At 48.0% G+C, this 14,982-nt stretch overlaps 2 protein-coding genes across 5 annotated transcripts in view; both read left to right on the plus strand.

Annotated features, from left to right (window-relative positions):
• The window catches only part of Amhr2 (anti-Mullerian hormone receptor type 2), a 9,746-nt gene extending 3,967 nt beyond the window's left edge, over nt 1–5,779 (plus strand). Inside the window, exons 7-11 of one of the 2 annotated variants that reach the window (XM_021217308.1) lie at nt 3,465–3,579; nt 3,704–3,876; nt 4,063–4,210; nt 4,344–4,480; nt 5,549–5,779. In XM_021217308.1, the coding sequence (XP_021072967.1) occupies nt 3,465–3,579; nt 3,704–3,876; nt 4,063–4,210; nt 4,344–4,480; nt 5,549–5,779 (804 nt within the window). The remainder of the gene's footprint in view (nt 1–3,464; nt 3,580–3,703; nt 3,877–4,062; nt 4,211–4,343; nt 4,481–5,548) is intronic. The other variant, XM_021217309.1, reaches the window with a different exon arrangement.
• Nucleotides 5,780–8,428: 2,649 nt separating this feature from the next.
• Nucleotides 8,429–12,021, plus strand: Prr13 (proline rich 13). 3 transcript variants are annotated; one of them, XM_021217137.2, is made up of 4 exons: nt 8,429–8,516; nt 9,203–9,241; nt 9,648–9,997; nt 11,288–12,021. In XM_021217137.2, exons 2-4 carry the CDS (start codon nt 9,223–9,225, stop codon nt 11,333–11,335), a joined length of 417 nt encoding a protein of 138 aa, XP_021072796.1. In that variant the 5' UTR covers nt 8,429–8,516; nt 9,203–9,222; the 3' UTR covers nt 11,336–12,021. The 3 variants fall into 3 exon arrangements, with proteins under 3 accessions (XP_021072796.1, XP_021072797.1, XP_029404051.1); XM_021217138.2 differs by having other exon boundaries at nt 8,496–8,826; nt 11,288–11,926; XM_029548191.1 differs by lacking the exon at nt 8,429–8,516 and adding an exon at nt 8,547–8,618.
• The last annotated feature ends 2,961 nt before the right edge of the window (nt 12,022–14,982 follow it).

Below are 14,982 nucleotides of genomic sequence, written 5' to 3' on the forward strand. Positions count from 1 at the left end.
GAGGCAGAGGCTGGTGGATTTCTGAGTTTGAGGCCAGCCTGGTCTACAGAGTGAGTTCCAGGACAGCCAGGGCTACACAGAGAAATCCTGTCTCAAACAAAACAAATGTGTATAGGTGTTTCACCTGCACATATGTCTGTGCACTGTGAGCATGTCAGGTGCCCATGAAACTCAGGAGAGGATATTAGCTCTCCTGGGGCTTTCAAAGTAGCTGTAGAAGTGGGTACTGGGAATTAAGCTCTAGTCCCCCTGGAAGAGCGGCCACTGTAACTGATGAGCCATTTCTCCTAGTTTTTTTTTTGTTGTTGTTGTTTTTAAAGATTTGTCTCCAACAAACAAGCACAATTTGTTTTACTTTGGGCTAGAGAAGTGAGTCAGTGCTCGGTGGCACACTGCTCCTTTAGTGGGTCAGAGTTGAACTCTCAGGACCCACATAAGCAATAAACTGCCTCTAACTCCAGCTCCAGGGCATCTGATGCCTTTATTCTGATAGCAGCCACATCTATGTGCACATACCCACACAGAGAGAGGAGCACAATCCATAAATAAAAATAAACTTAAAAAAAATTAAGTATGGGTATTGTGTATGAATGCGTGTCGCAGGTGCCCACGGAGACCAGAAGAGGCCATTGCATCCCCTGGAGCTGGAGTTATAGGCAATCATGACAGCTGACGTAGGTGCTAGGAGCTTGGGTTCTCTGAGAGAGTAGCCAGTGCTCTGAACTGCTGAACCATGTCTCCTGTCCCAAATCTGGCTTCTTAAAATTTATTTCTGAGAACTGAACTCGGGCCCTCATGCACAAAAGGCACTTTATTGGCTAAGATATATCCCCAGGTCGGAAAGTGATTTTTCAGTTGACCCAAGAAGAATGTCGTCAAAAGGGGAAGTTTCCAGAACTCAGGATCTCAGCAATGAAGGAGCTGTAAAGGTTGATAAAGCCTGGGAAAGAGCCACAACATTTCAGCAAGTTAGGAGCAATGAGGGCAAAGGCACGGGGCAGAGAGTTCCCTCAAAGGAACAGACGGTGCTGCCGTTGGATAAACAGGAGATAGCAACAAGCTCAGTGAGGAGCCAGACTCTCCCATCACATATCCTGAGAAAATGAGACTCCCTTTCTCCTCTATGGATACAATTCCTACCTCAAAGAATGCTTCTAAAGATTAAGCATGCGAATGTGTTCAAAGTGCCTAGAGCCACTACCTAGGGCTTAAAACGCACCCCAATCTTCAGCAGCCCGGCTCCATGTGGCCCCACTTCTGCCTGTGTTTTCTTCTTCACTCTTATTTTCTTTTGTTTTGGGGGTTTTGTTTTGTGTTGGATAGGGTCTTACTTTGTAACCTTGGCTGGCCTTGAACTCACATAGATATGCCTGCCTCTGCCTCCCTAATGCTGGGGTCTAGGGAGCCAGAGTCGTATGTAGCCCAGGCTAGCCTGGAATTCACCTCAGTCCTCTCATTTCAGCCTCCCAGGTACGGGCGTTATAGTCCTACTACCCAGCTGTCCTCCTTTTCTTTTCTTTTCTTTTCTTTTTTTTTTTTTTTCCAGACAGGGTTTCTCTGTGTAGCCCTGGCTGTCCTGGAACTCACTCTGTAGACCAGGCTGGCTTCCCAGAGATCCACCTGCCTCTGCTTCCAGAGTGCTGGGATTAAAGGCATTGCCACCACACTTGGCTAAAAATAAGATAAATATTTATAAAAAAGGAAGAAAATACAAGAAGGCCAGGTGTGGTGGTGCACATCTGTAATCCCAAGAAAAAGAAAAAAAGTAAAAGAAGAAAAATCCAGCCATTGTGGTACCCACTTGGGAGGTGGAGATAAATTTCTGGGCTTGCTGCCTATCACTTTGTAGACCAGGCTGGCCTCAAACTCAGAAATCCGCCAGCCTCTGCCTCCTGAGTGCTGGGATTAAAGGCCTGCACCACCACTGCCCGGCTAGTTGCTTTTTTCTTTTCTTTCTTTCTTTCTTTCTTTCTTTCTTTCTTTCTTTCTTTCTTTCTTTCTTTCTTTCTTTCTATACTGCAATTTATTTATTTATCTATTTTTATTTATATGTAAGCACACTGTAGCTATCTTCAGACAAACCAGAAGAGGGCATCAGATCCCATTACAGATGGTTGTGAGCCACCATGTGGTTGCTGGAAATTGAACTCAGGACCTCTGGATGAGCAGTCAGTGCTCTTAACCACTGAGCCATCTCTCCAGCCCAGTTCATTTTTATATTGTGGCATTTATTCAGTTCTCTGCTTCTATCATGCTTTCCTCCTCCTGAGACACAGTGCTGCCTGGGTACAGCTGTGGCATACTAAGGGTGTTCAGTATATTCATGAATATCCTATTCCCAGTTGCCCCTCCTCCTTTGGCTCCACCCACCTGCGTCTACACAGGCCTGTTACCCCAGGTCAGGTGGTTGGAGGGACAGGCGCCCTTGACCACATTTGTCTTGGATCCTCTGAGTCAGCGTGTGACAGCGACTCTTAGTCAGACTGCTTGGATTTACTTGGATTCCAACTCCATTGTCTGACCTCAAGAAAGCTTACTCAGCATCTGCTAAAGCTCCACCTCCAGCCCGCGTGGTAGCTTGTGCCTGTGTGGCTGGCACTTGGAGGTAGAGGCAGGAGGATGACTGCAACCTTGCAAGCGGTCTTCCAAGTCAGCCAGGGTTGCATACAAACCAGTGAGATCCGCCTAAAAGAAGGCGGAAGGGAAGGAGAAAGAGCCAAGTGGTTCATGGGCAAAGGTGCTTGCGGTATGCTTCCACCGATCAGGACGGCCTGAGGCAGTCCCTGGAGCCCATAAGGTGAAAGGAGAAAACCAGCTCTAGCAAGTTGTCTTTTGACCTCCACACTGCCATGTAGCATGTGGGACCCACACACAAATAAATAAGTGTACTAATTTTTTTAGATAAAGGAGGGAAAGAAAAAGAAAGAATAAAAGCCCTACAAAAATCAGGGTAATCAGAATGCCTTCACCCTGAGGTCCTCATGAGGTCTATAGGAGACCCTGTTCTGAGGGCCTGGGTCTCAACAAGTACCCGGTACCACTGAATTAAGCTACTTCCTCCCCCCTCGCCCCATCTCAGACCTTAAATGTAGGCGCTTCCTGCTTCAGCCTCTTGAGTGCTGAGATCACATCCATGTGCTACTGTGTCTGGCTAAAATTATAATGTGTGTGTGTGTGTGCTCGCGCACGTGCAGACTGTCATATTCCTGATCCCCATTCCTTCCAGTGCCGGGGTGGCAGGCACGCAGTACCACGCCCAACCAGAGTTACTATTTTTGCCGTCACTTTGCTGCATATTCTCATGCTTCCACTGTCTGTAGTGTCTTGACCTGGTTCTGTCAGGGTGTCTCTGTCTGCTGGGGAGGTGCGGGTTGCTGTGTGTGGGGTCTGTCAGTAGCTCTGTGCTCCCTGGAATGAACCTCCCGAACTCTGTGCGCCCTGCTCCTGCCTCTGCTTTTCTCCAGGGTTCCTTATGCCACTACTTGACTCAGTACACGAGCGACTGGGGAGGTTCCTTGAGGATGGCTCTGTCCCTGGCAGAAGGCTTGGCATTTCTCCATGAGGAGCGTTGGCAGGATGGTGAGTAGCCAGCAACAGGGAGGGAGGAGTCAGTAGCGGGCACCCGATGCGTCCAGGTCCAGTTCTCCCTCCACTTAGGGGAGAAGGACTGCACCAAAGAGAACCACATGACCTGTGTCCGCAGGGCAGTACAAACCAGGTATCGCCCACCGAGACCTGAGCAGCCAGAATGTGCTCATTCGGGAAGATAGGTCATGCGCCATCGGGGACCTGGGCCTTGCCTTGGCACTCCCTGGCCTTGCTCAGCCCCCTGCCTTGGCCCCTACCCAACCCCGAGGCCCCGCTGCCATTTTGGAGGTGAGTGCTTTTGATAAGTGTGAGACCTGTGATGACGATGGCTCTGATGACAGTACAACTATTGCTGTGGCAACGGTGCGGCTTTGCTAGTAGACGGAGCATTGCTGTAATTGGGGGAATGTGTGGACCAGAGCTGCAAGACAGGTTGCCATAGAGGTGATTCCTGGCACCCCACATCTTCTCCAGGCTGGCACCCAGCGGTACATGGCTCCAGAGCTCTTGGACAAGACTCTAGACCTTCAGGACTGGGGTACAGCTCTCCAGAGAGCGGATGTTTACTCTCTGGCGCTACTACTGTGGGAGATCCTGAGCCGCTGTTCCGATTTGAGGCCTGGTAAAGTTTCCACCCCAGTGTCCCACCTAACAAAGGCTCGTCTATTCCAGAAGGCAATGACCTTCCCTAGTTTTATCACCTGGGAGCCCCTTCACCAGGGTAGGTTAACAGTCTATGTCTATACTTTTCCCAGACCACAGACCACCACCTTTCCAATTGGCTTATGAGGCAGAACTGGGTAGCAATCCCAGTGCCTGTGAGCTCTGGGCCCTGGCGGTGGAGGAGAGGAAGCGCCCCAACATCCCATCCACTTGGAGCTGCTCTGCTACAGTAAGAAGCCATAGGCTTGCCTGCTGGGGACCAGGAGTGCAGACTGAGTTTGGATTTCAAGGACTTCTCTGCCACAACCAGACCTTTTTCTCCTATCCTGAGCCTCAGTTTACCTTTTCTTCTACAAGTGTCACACAGTTGGTTCCACCCACCTAAGACACATACCACCCCGTGGAGTCTTCTTATTCCTATTCCCTTACACCACAGTTTCTGTCGTTCAGTCTTCTCCTTCAGGAAGTCCTCTCTGACTTTTCTCTTTGACAGTATCTCACAGTCTCTCTCTCTCTCTCTCTCTCTCTCTCTCTCTCTCTCTCTCTCTCTCTCTCTTTTCTTTTCTTTTCTTTTCTTTTTTTCTTTTTTTTCTTTTTTTGGTTTTTCTGAGACATGGTTTCTCTGTGTAGCCCTGGCTGTTCTGGAACTCACTCTAGACCAGGCTGGCCTCCAACTCAGAAATCCGCTTACCTCTGCCTCCCAAGTGCTGGGATTAAAGGTGTGTATCTCTTTAGGAACAGTGTACCCCAAAGTTCAAATCAGCGCCCCATCATTTTGCACTATGCAGCTCTGTTTCTGCTGCGGACCAATTAAAGCCAGATCTAGGTATAACAAGGTCAGAAGGGTCGTCTGATAGTGAACAGACAGAGCTCTTCACAAATGGTTTCCTGAGATGTCCCTTCTCTTACTCTCCTGCCTGAAATGTCTACCATACTAGTGTCTATTGGGTTGGTCTGTGGAAGCCAGGCTTTGTCTGCAGGACACTAAGAGAAGGAAGAGTGCATTAGCACATTTCTATTAGCATATAAGTTGTCAGCTTGAATTATCCTTAAAGGAAAAGGTAGACCCTTTGGAAGGTATCCCAGAAGTCCGTCACAGGGAACAAATTCAAGGGGCTCGACTTTAGGGAACGGGGCTCGGAGGTCCTCCGCAAGTGGGGTGGGGAGTCAGGGGTGGTGAGACATGCTCTTAGCAAGGACTCCGTGAGGAACAGGCTGGAGCACGTGGGAGAAGTGAAGATTGGAGATGTCTGCTCTGGGGTTGGCCAGGCCCCCCATCTTCTCTCTCTCCCTCCAGGACCCTTGGGGGCTGAGGGAGCTCCTGGAAGATTGCTGGGATGCAGACCCAGAAGCACGGCTGACAGCCGAGTGTGTGCAGCAGCGCCTGGCAGCCCTGGCTTACCCTCAGGGGGCTTCCTCCTTTCCAGAGAGTCCACAGGGCTGTCCAGAGAACTGCCTTTCAGCTCCTGCCTCTGTCACTTTCCCCTGTCGGTCTCAGCAGAGTTCTTGTCTCCTCAGTGCTCAGTAAGGCCCTGGCTCTAGGAGTCCTGAGCCTGTAGGAGCCACCGTTCAGGTGTATGTAAATGAGTAGCTTGTATGAACTCTCTGTACAGGACGACACGCCTGTGGCAATCGCATGCCTATCGCTGTCATTCTCTGTGGGTTTCTAACCCATAGGGTAGACATGCTCAGGAAAGAGAATAAAGCAAGATTCCCGCTCACTCTTCCTTTCTACCAATGTGTATCTACTTCTCTAAGATCCGTTTATTTTACTCATAGTACGTGTGTTTGTGAATTTGTGTGTGCCACATACGTGCAGGAGGGCGTGGAGGCCAGAAGAAAATGTCAAAGCCCCTAGACCTGGAGTCACCGCAGTTGTAAGCCACCATGTGGGTGGGTGCTGGGAACAGGTCCTGTGCAAGAACAGTAATAGCTCTGAGCTCCTAAGCCATCTCTCTCTCTCTTTCTCTCTCTCTCTCTCTCTCTCTCTCTCTCTCTCTCTCTCTCTCTCTNTAGCCCTGGCTGTCCTGGAACTCACTCTGTAGACCAGGCTGGCCTCGAACTCAGAAATCCGCCTACCTCTGCCTCCCGAGTGCTGGGATTAAAGGCGTGCGCCACCACGCCCAGCCAGTCCATACTCTTAACCTCTGAGCCATCTCTCCAGCCCTGTCTGTTTTTTTTTTTTTTTTATCTTTTTTGAGATAGAGGTTCTCTATATAGCCTTGGCTTTCCTGGAACTCATTCTGTAGACCAGTAGACCAGGCTGGCCTTGTACTCACAGAGCTCTGCCTTGCTACCACTGCCCAATTACCTGCTGGGACATCTTGCTAGTCCTTTTCAGGATAATCTTTACACTCTAGTTAGACTGTGTTTTCCATGACAGTCCTGCCCCTTACACTCAGGAGGAAACTAAAGTTCAGAATGTGTAAGGTGGCACAGCTTTTTTTTTTTTTTTTAATTTTTACTTTTTAATTTTTTATATGAGATATTTATTTTTTTAAAGATTTATTTATTTATTATATTCAAGTACACTGTAGCTATCTTCAGACACTCCAGAAGAGGGCATCAGATCTCATTACAGATGGTTGTAAGCCACCTGTGGTTGCTGGGATTTGAACTCAGGACCTTTGGAAGAACAGTCAGTGCTCTTAACTGCTGAGCCATCTCTCCAGCCTGGTGGCACAGCTTCTAAGTAACAGATTAAAGCGTTTTTGGCATTAGAAGTGATGTTTATGGGGGCTAGAGAGATGGCTCAGTAGTTAAGAGCAATAGTTGCATTTCCAGAAGACCCAGGTTTCATTTCCAGCACCCTTAAGTTAGCTCACAACTGTCTATAACTCCAGTCATCTGATGCCCTCTTCTGGCTTTGGTGGGTACTGCATGCACATGGTTCACAAGCCATACATGCAGCCAAAACACCCATACACATAAGATAAAATATTTTTAAATGATATTTATGGGTTGGGTATATAGCTCGGTTGCAGACACTTGCTTCACATGTTTTGAAATCCACCTGTTAGAACTAGATGTGCTGAAACTCGTGTTTGTAATCTTCATCTTAAAAAAAAATTCTGAGAGTTGTGGCTTGCTCATGTTATTCTCACACCCGAGAGAGGCTGATATGGGATGACTGTTTTTCATCCAAGGTCAACCCGAGTCATTCAGGAAGATTGTCTCAAAACAACAAAACCAAAAATGAATTTACTTATTTACCCAGAACAATGGCATGAAACTATAATCGCAGCATCTGCTGAACACATTAAGACCCTCTATCTTATCTCTCTACAAAAAAGAACCAGCCCGGCGCGGTGGCGCATGCCTTTAATCTCAGCACTTGGGAGGCAGAGGCAGGTCGATTTCTGAGTTCGAGGCCAGCCTGGTCTACAAAGTGAGCTCCAGGACAGCCAGGGCTACACAGAGAAACCCTGTCTCGAAGGAAAAAAAAAAAAAGAACCACAGGCTGTGGTTTTAGCAGCTGGCAACATTGAAGCCGGGGACTGGGACTCAGCAGAACTTCCTCCTTTTGTTCTCTGAGGTCTTTGTTTTGTTTTGTTTTGTTTTGAGACAGAGACAGAGCTTGTCTGTGTGGCTCTGGCTGTCCTGGAGCTCACTATGCAGACCATGCTGGCCTCAAACTCAGAGATTCACCTGCCTCTGCCTCCTGAGTTCAGGGACTAAAGGCGTTGTGCCATCAGGACAGTGCTCTCTGAGGTCTTATGTAGGATTGACTGGCCTCAAATTCCCTAAGAAGCTATCATTGTCTTTGAATTCGGATTCTCTTTCTCCATTTCCAAAATGCTAGGTTACAGACAAGTCTACCATTAAGCAGGAACTTGGTGCACATACACTGAGGAAAAACACTCATACACATTTAAAAAAAAAAATCTTAAAATTTAAGCAAAAAAAAAAACCAGTGAGAGTTTATTTCGTTGGCTCAGGTCCTTTGCTTGGAGCTGACCCCGCCTCGGTCCCGCCCTAAGGAGCATTTCCGCTGCGTCTCTGTATTTCACCTGTCTGTATTTCACAAAGCAATGTTTTCTCCCTAAGGCTCCGCCTGGTGGCCAGCGCAACTGTTTCCTCCTTGTTTAGTTGGACCACAGCGATTGACAAGCCAGTTCTCCAATCATCGTGCCAAGTGATCACATTATTATTAACTAGGTTACAGGGGCGGTGCGGAAGTATAGAATGAATAGGAGTGACCAGGAAGTGCGAACCCAGACTGGGAACGAGGACAGGACAGGAGCGGGACCGGCGATCTTGGGAAGGTGACAGGGCATCTGACCTCCCAAATTCCTTCTCTTCTCTTAGCTGGGCCAGGGATCCATTTATACCTGAGAACTAGGAACTTCATTTGCCCTTTCTTTGGGGTGTGTGTTCTTATCTAAGAGTTTGGGGACCTGGGGTGTCTTTTTCTTGATACTCCAGGACGGGCTTCTTCTTCTTCTTTTTTTTTTTAACTCCACTTCAGGGGTGCCCCCGGGGCGAGCAGGGAGTTTAGGTACCATCTCACATTACGGATGCTTAAAGGCCTCTGGTCCCTTTCCAGGGAGTGGGAAATGAGATGTCTCCTTCCAGGTGAGATAGTGAAAGCGGGAGGGGCCCGGGGTAAGAGAGTTCCTGTGATTTAGATCCTGGGCTAGAGTAGGCTATGAGGATGCCGGAAAGAGAAAGGGAACTTTTTCATGTTGTTTTGGTTTTCGACACAGGGTAGCTCTGGCTGTCCTGGCTGTCCTGTAACTCTTTTTAGACCAGACTGGTCTGGAACACAGAGATCCACCTGCCTCTGCCTCCAGAGTGCTGCCCTTTTTTTGTGTGTGTGGTTTTTCGAGACAGGGTGGAGGTTTATCAGTGAGAGCCTTTGTAAGGGGGAGGCTGTAGGGTGGGGCTCGGGTTCTTGAAAATCCTCTTCCCTTCCTGGGACCTTCAGACTTCTGCCTGTTTTACTTCCTAGGCTTGAGCTAACGTCTGGACATGTGGAATCCTAATGCTGGTAAGTTCCTGGGGGGGGGGGCTCTCCTCTGACTCGCCCCAGCCCATTTTGCAATGAAACAGGAAGTTTCTATCTATCCCCACAACCCCAAGCAAAGGCAAAGTCACTGAACCACTGCTAGTTACCAAGTTCTGCCTTTCCATAAGGCTTAAGAACAGTAGTGATAGCCGGGTGGTGGTGGCGCACGCCTTTAATCCCAGCACTCGGGAGGCAGAGGCTGAGTTCGAGGCCAGCCTGGTCTACAAAGTGAGTTCCAGGACAGCCAGGGCTATACAGAGAAACCCTGTCTCTAAAAAAACCAAAAAACCAAAAAAACAAAACAAAAAAAAAACCAGTAGTGATTTGTATTATATGTTGATAGAGGTTCTGGACAGTTCTAATCTTTATTCTCGGATTCTTCCTCCAGGACCAAATCCATATCCACCCCAAGTTGTGTGCCCAGGAGGTTCCAATCCTGCCTGTCCACCACCCCTCAATCCTGCCTTTCCCCCTGGACCCTGTCCTCCCGGAATTCCCCAGGGAAACCCAGCTTTCCCTCCGTGTCGTCCCCCTTATCCTGTACCACAACCAGGGTGTCCAGGATACCAACCCTCAGGTCCCTACCCTCCCCCATACCCACCACCTGCTCCTGGCATGTGCCCCGTGAATCCTCCGGCTCCTGGCATGGTGGGCCCAGGATTCGTGATAGACAAGAAGACTCGGAAGAAAATGAAGAAAGCTCATAAGAAGTCGCACAAACATCACAAGCACGGGAAGGTCAGTACCCTCTGGAGCCTGACTGGGGAAGGAGCTCCGTTCAGAGGGACCCGGGGTGCTCAGGAGTTGTGAAAGGGCATTCACCGTTTGTGGGCGCAGGAGATGGTTTGTGGGAGTGGGAGTTGGCAACCGGGTGGCGTTAGCAGATGTAGATGGTTTTTCCTTTATGTAAGAGGATCCTCCTGAAAGGAGTTTAGTAATATTGAGGCATCAGACCACTCCCATCTGCCAAGGAAAAGAGAAGGGGGGAGGTTGGATTTCTGTGCCAAAAGCCCTCAACTTTCTCTACCTAACTCTTTCCCAGTAACTTCCCCCACCCACCCCTGGTGTATCCTTTGGTAAGCTGGACACACCCACTGAGGTTGTCTAAAAGTCAAAAGAGTCTGCCCTTTGACAAAACACAGTGACGCATAATAGTTTACAGGGTGGGGATATGGCCCTTAGTTCCTGGATTTCCTTTATCTCCTTCAGCGTTCCCAGGTGCTGAGTTAATTCCCTGGACTCGACCTCCAGCAAAGCCTGGAGTAAAAGGGGATTTTCACTTCACAAGACCAGTACCTTCTTTCCTCAGGAACGTTGATTGTTATTAGTGAGGGTGGGAGTTTCCCTGAGGGCTCTCACGGGAGGAACATCAGTCTGAATATTGAGGCTTCAGGTAGATTTTGTGCCCGTTGTTTGCTTTGTGGATTTGGGCTCTAGTTCCTGAGTCTGGGTCTTAGGTAGAAATGTGGGGAGTGGGGAAGGAAAGGAGACACTGAATCAGGGAGAGAACCCCGAGAGAGCCTAAAATCGTTTTTTTACGGTAGTTGATGTAGGTATGTCTGTGTGGATCCTTGGATGGAATTTCTCCAGCCATCCGTCTGTCTCTGCCACCTTCCCCACTTTTTCCCCTATGGGACTTAGAAGTACAGCATCCACGATGGCCATTCCTACGCTCTCTGAGGTGCAGAGAGATTCTAGTTTGTCATTCCTTAAAGCTAATGAGTAGGGACGTGTAGCAGCAGCTTCCCACACCCGAGCTGTGTTTGCTCCACATTCCTGGCCCTGGCTAGGTGTGGAAACTTGGTTGGAAGGCAATGTGTTCAATTCTGTGCAGTGATTGAGGACAATTTAATCCATTCTTGTACGTTCCCTGCCGCAGGAAACTCTTGATTTTGTTGGTTATGAGACAGGACAGTACGAGACTCCTGCCTGCTGGATACTTGGGTGGATGGGTGGGGCATCAGAAAATGGCCGTTGGGGTAACCAGAGGTCATCTGGATCTGATTATGTTTCCCTTTCCCCTTGCAGCACTCTTCCTCCTCCTCCTCCTCCTCTTCCAGCAGTGACTCTGACTGAACGCAGGGCCTGGAGCCTCCTCCCCTCAAGCCTCACCAGCTCCACTCTCCCACCAAGCTTCAGCTGTCGTCCTTGTACTGAGGGGAATTAGCCCTCTGCTCCCTGCCCCACTCCTACCTGTGCCTTCCCCCGCTGTTCTGTCCGGGCTGTCTAGGGAGAATGGGAAGACGATTGTCAAGGGCTAGCTAGCAAAAGCTGCCTTCTCCCTGCTTGATGTGATCGTAGCTGACGAGGTCAGCGGGGGAACTGTCTTCTGAAGGTGGCGAGACCTCTGAGCTACACGGGGAGCACCATGTTAAGATCTGCACCGTGCGATTTTTTTTTTTTCCTTCCACTTTCTTTTGTGATACTTGTGACTTGGGTTTGTGACAGTTTGTGATGAAAAACCTCTACTTTCGTAACGGTGGCACGTAAGAGTGATTTAATGGCAACTGTGTTCCCGGCAGGCCTTACGGGTCACAGTAAGCGTCAAGCTGCTGGAAAGCACGGTCTCTTTACTTGGTGAGCTCTTTTGGATCCCGACTGATTCCTTAGTTCAGTATGTTATCTTAGCCGGCTCTAAGTCCAAATAAAAGCTCCTCTTCCAGCTTCCACTCACCTGTGCCGTTACCTTGACTGGGCTAGCTTTGTCACTCTTGGTCATGCTTTTAAAGTACGTCACTTTTTAATTTTTTTAAAATCCTCTGAGAGTCTCACATCACCCCGGCTTCTTGTGTGTGTGTGTGTGTGTGTGTGTGTGTTTACTTTGATCTTCGTGTCTCCACATTTGGAGTGCTAGGATCACTCACAAGCTTCATCCCCAGCTTGAAGTGTCCTGTTTAGTAAGGAGCCAGTGCGTCAGTGAGGAGGGCACTGTGCTATTCTACGAGGGGAGGAGCCTTCAGAATGGACTCAGGTTTTACAGACTGAGTCCACACTGCTCTCATAGACGGACTGTTCGCGTATGTTTTCATTTGCTACAGAGGTTTTTTTTTTTTTAAAGATTTATTTATTTATTATATGTAAGTACACTGTAGCTGTCTTCAGACACTCCAGAAGAGGGCGTCAGATCTTGTTACGGATGGTTATGAGCCACCATGTGGTTGCTGGGATTTGAACTCCGGACCTTCGGAAGAGCAGTCGGGTGCTCTTACCCACTGAGCCATCTCACCAGCCCTGCTTCAGAGGTTTTCTTCGAGACAGGGTCTGAGTATGTAGCCTTGGCTAGCCTGTACTCAATAGGTAGATGAGGCTAGCTTCCAACTCACAGATATCTACCTGTCTCTGCTTCCCAAGGCTGGGATTAAAGGAGTGTCCAACTGTGCCCAGCCCGCTTCAGAACACCTTGGCTGCTCATCAACTTTAAGGGGGGGGCAATTTAGGGTTCTGCCCTTGTCCTAATGAATAAGATAGATAGATGGATAGATAGATAGATATAGATAGATAGATACGTACGTATACACACACACACACAGTCTGTACAGGTGTTTGCTCTAGTATGTTATGTGCTTTATGTCATGCAGTTCCTGTAAAAGCCAGAAGAGGGCAGAGGATCCCCTGGTACTGGAGTTACATATCGTTATGAGTCTCTGGAAATTGAACCCAGACCCTTTGGAAGAGCAACCTGTGCTCTTAACCACAGAAACATCTCTCCATCACCACCCTCCTTTTTAAAAGAATCTTGCTATGTAAACAAGCTGACCTTGAATTTAAGGTCTTCTTCCCTCAGCATCCCAGACGCTGCCATGATAAACCCCAAGCCACAGTGCCCAGAACTGAGGAGGCTCAGTGGCAGAATGCGCTTACCTTGCCTGTATGATGCCCTGGATTTAATTTTCGACAACAAGAAAGAAACAGAACAACAGCATGATGGTCCTATGTAGTCCAGAACTCAAGCTCAGTATGTAGCCTAGATGAACAACTTTCTGGTCTTTCTGTGTTTCCTCAGGGTTGATGTGTACTAGTATGCCTTATTTTATATATTGCTGGGGCCTGAACCTGGGGACTTGTGCCTGGTAGGTTCTCTAAAGGACAAAAATATATATGTAAGAAGAAATAAATATATATTATATATAAATATACAGTATATATGGGGCTAGAGAGATAGCTCAGTGGTTAAGAGCATTTAACTGCTCTTCCAGAGGCCCTGAATTCAATTCCCAGCACAGTGGCTCGAAACCATCTGTAATGGCATTTGTTGCCCTCTTCTGTTATGTCTGAAGACAGCTACAGTGTACTAATATACATTATATAAATACATATATTTGCATGTATAAAATCTATATACATAAAGATATATGTACATACATATACATGGGATTTATTAGAATGGTTTATAGGCTGTGGTCCAGCTAGACCATAGTCCGACAATGGATATCTTCCAACAGAAGGCACAAGAATCTGGTAGCTCCTCAGTCCCTGAGGCTGGATGGTCTTCGGTAGATACCAGAATCCTGAAGAAGCAGGCTCTGATGCCAGGGAAGGGATGGCTTTGCCAGAGTGAGCAGGCAGTCTTGTGTACAGGCTGCCACCAGGAGGTGTGGCCCAGATTAAAGATGAATCTTCCTGCCTCAAAAGATCTGGATTAGAAGTGGGTCTTCCCATTTCAAATGGCCCGATTAAGGAGAAAAAGTTCCTCATGGGCACAACCATCTGCTTGGGTTTCTGTTAATGAAGTTGACAACCAAGAATGGCCATCACACGTAGACAGCTTGGGAGAAAAAAATGCGGTGCTCCTGGAGAATAGCAAACGAGGTGTTTTTCTCATGGCCTATGTAGCTTTTGCTGACTTTGAACTCACTATGTCGACCATTTTGGCCTCAAACAGATCTGTTGGCCTGTGTCCAGAGGGCTGGGGTGACAAGTCTGAACCAGCTTGTCTAGATGCAGGGTTGGTTTTGGGGGACAAGGTCTAGGCTTATCTTTAACTCCTGCTTCTCTGTCTCCAGCTTTTTGGTTGCAGGAACTTTATGCAAGACACTACCATACTCAGTTTAGCTAAAATATAGACATATATATATATGTACACACACACACACATACACACACGTATGTATTTGTTTATTTTAGTGTATCCTTGGCTATCTGGAGTTGCCTATGTGGACTAGTTTGGGATTACAAGTGTGTCTGCTGCCATCTTTGTATTTGTGTGTGTGTGAATTTGGAGGCCAGAATCAGACTTTGGGTGTCTGCCTCTATTGCTCTCAACCTTATCCCCTGAAACAATCTCTAACCGAGCCTGAAGCCTACCGCTTTGGCTAGGTGGGCTGGCTGATGAGTTTTCAGGATCCGGGTTACTGGTTCAGGGAATAAAGCTAGGTCTTTGAGCATGTTAGGCACACACACAAGCTGAGATACATTCTCAGTCCTATTTTTTATTTGTTTGTTTGTTGAGATAGGTCTTTATTATATAACTCTGGTTGTCCTAGAACTCACTATGTGGATCGGGCTGGCCCCAGATTTACAGAGCCCCACCTGCTCTGCTTCCCCAATACTGGGATTAAAGGTGTGAGCTATCACTGCCTGCCTTTATTTTTGTTTTGTTTTTGAGAGAGGGCCTCCTTAGATGTCTGGGAACTTGCTGTGTTAGCTAGTCTAGAGGACTTTTGGTTCTCTAAGCCACTTTGCTTAGCCTATGCCCCGTCTTTTTTTTTTTTTTTTTTTTTTTT

The sequence above is a fragment of the Mus pahari genome, chromosome 17 (assembly GCF_900095145.1).
Source record: "Mus pahari chromosome 17, PAHARI_EIJ_v1.1, whole genome shotgun sequence".
Classification (NCBI taxonomy): domain Eukaryota; kingdom Metazoa; phylum Chordata; class Mammalia; order Rodentia; family Muridae; genus Mus; species Mus pahari.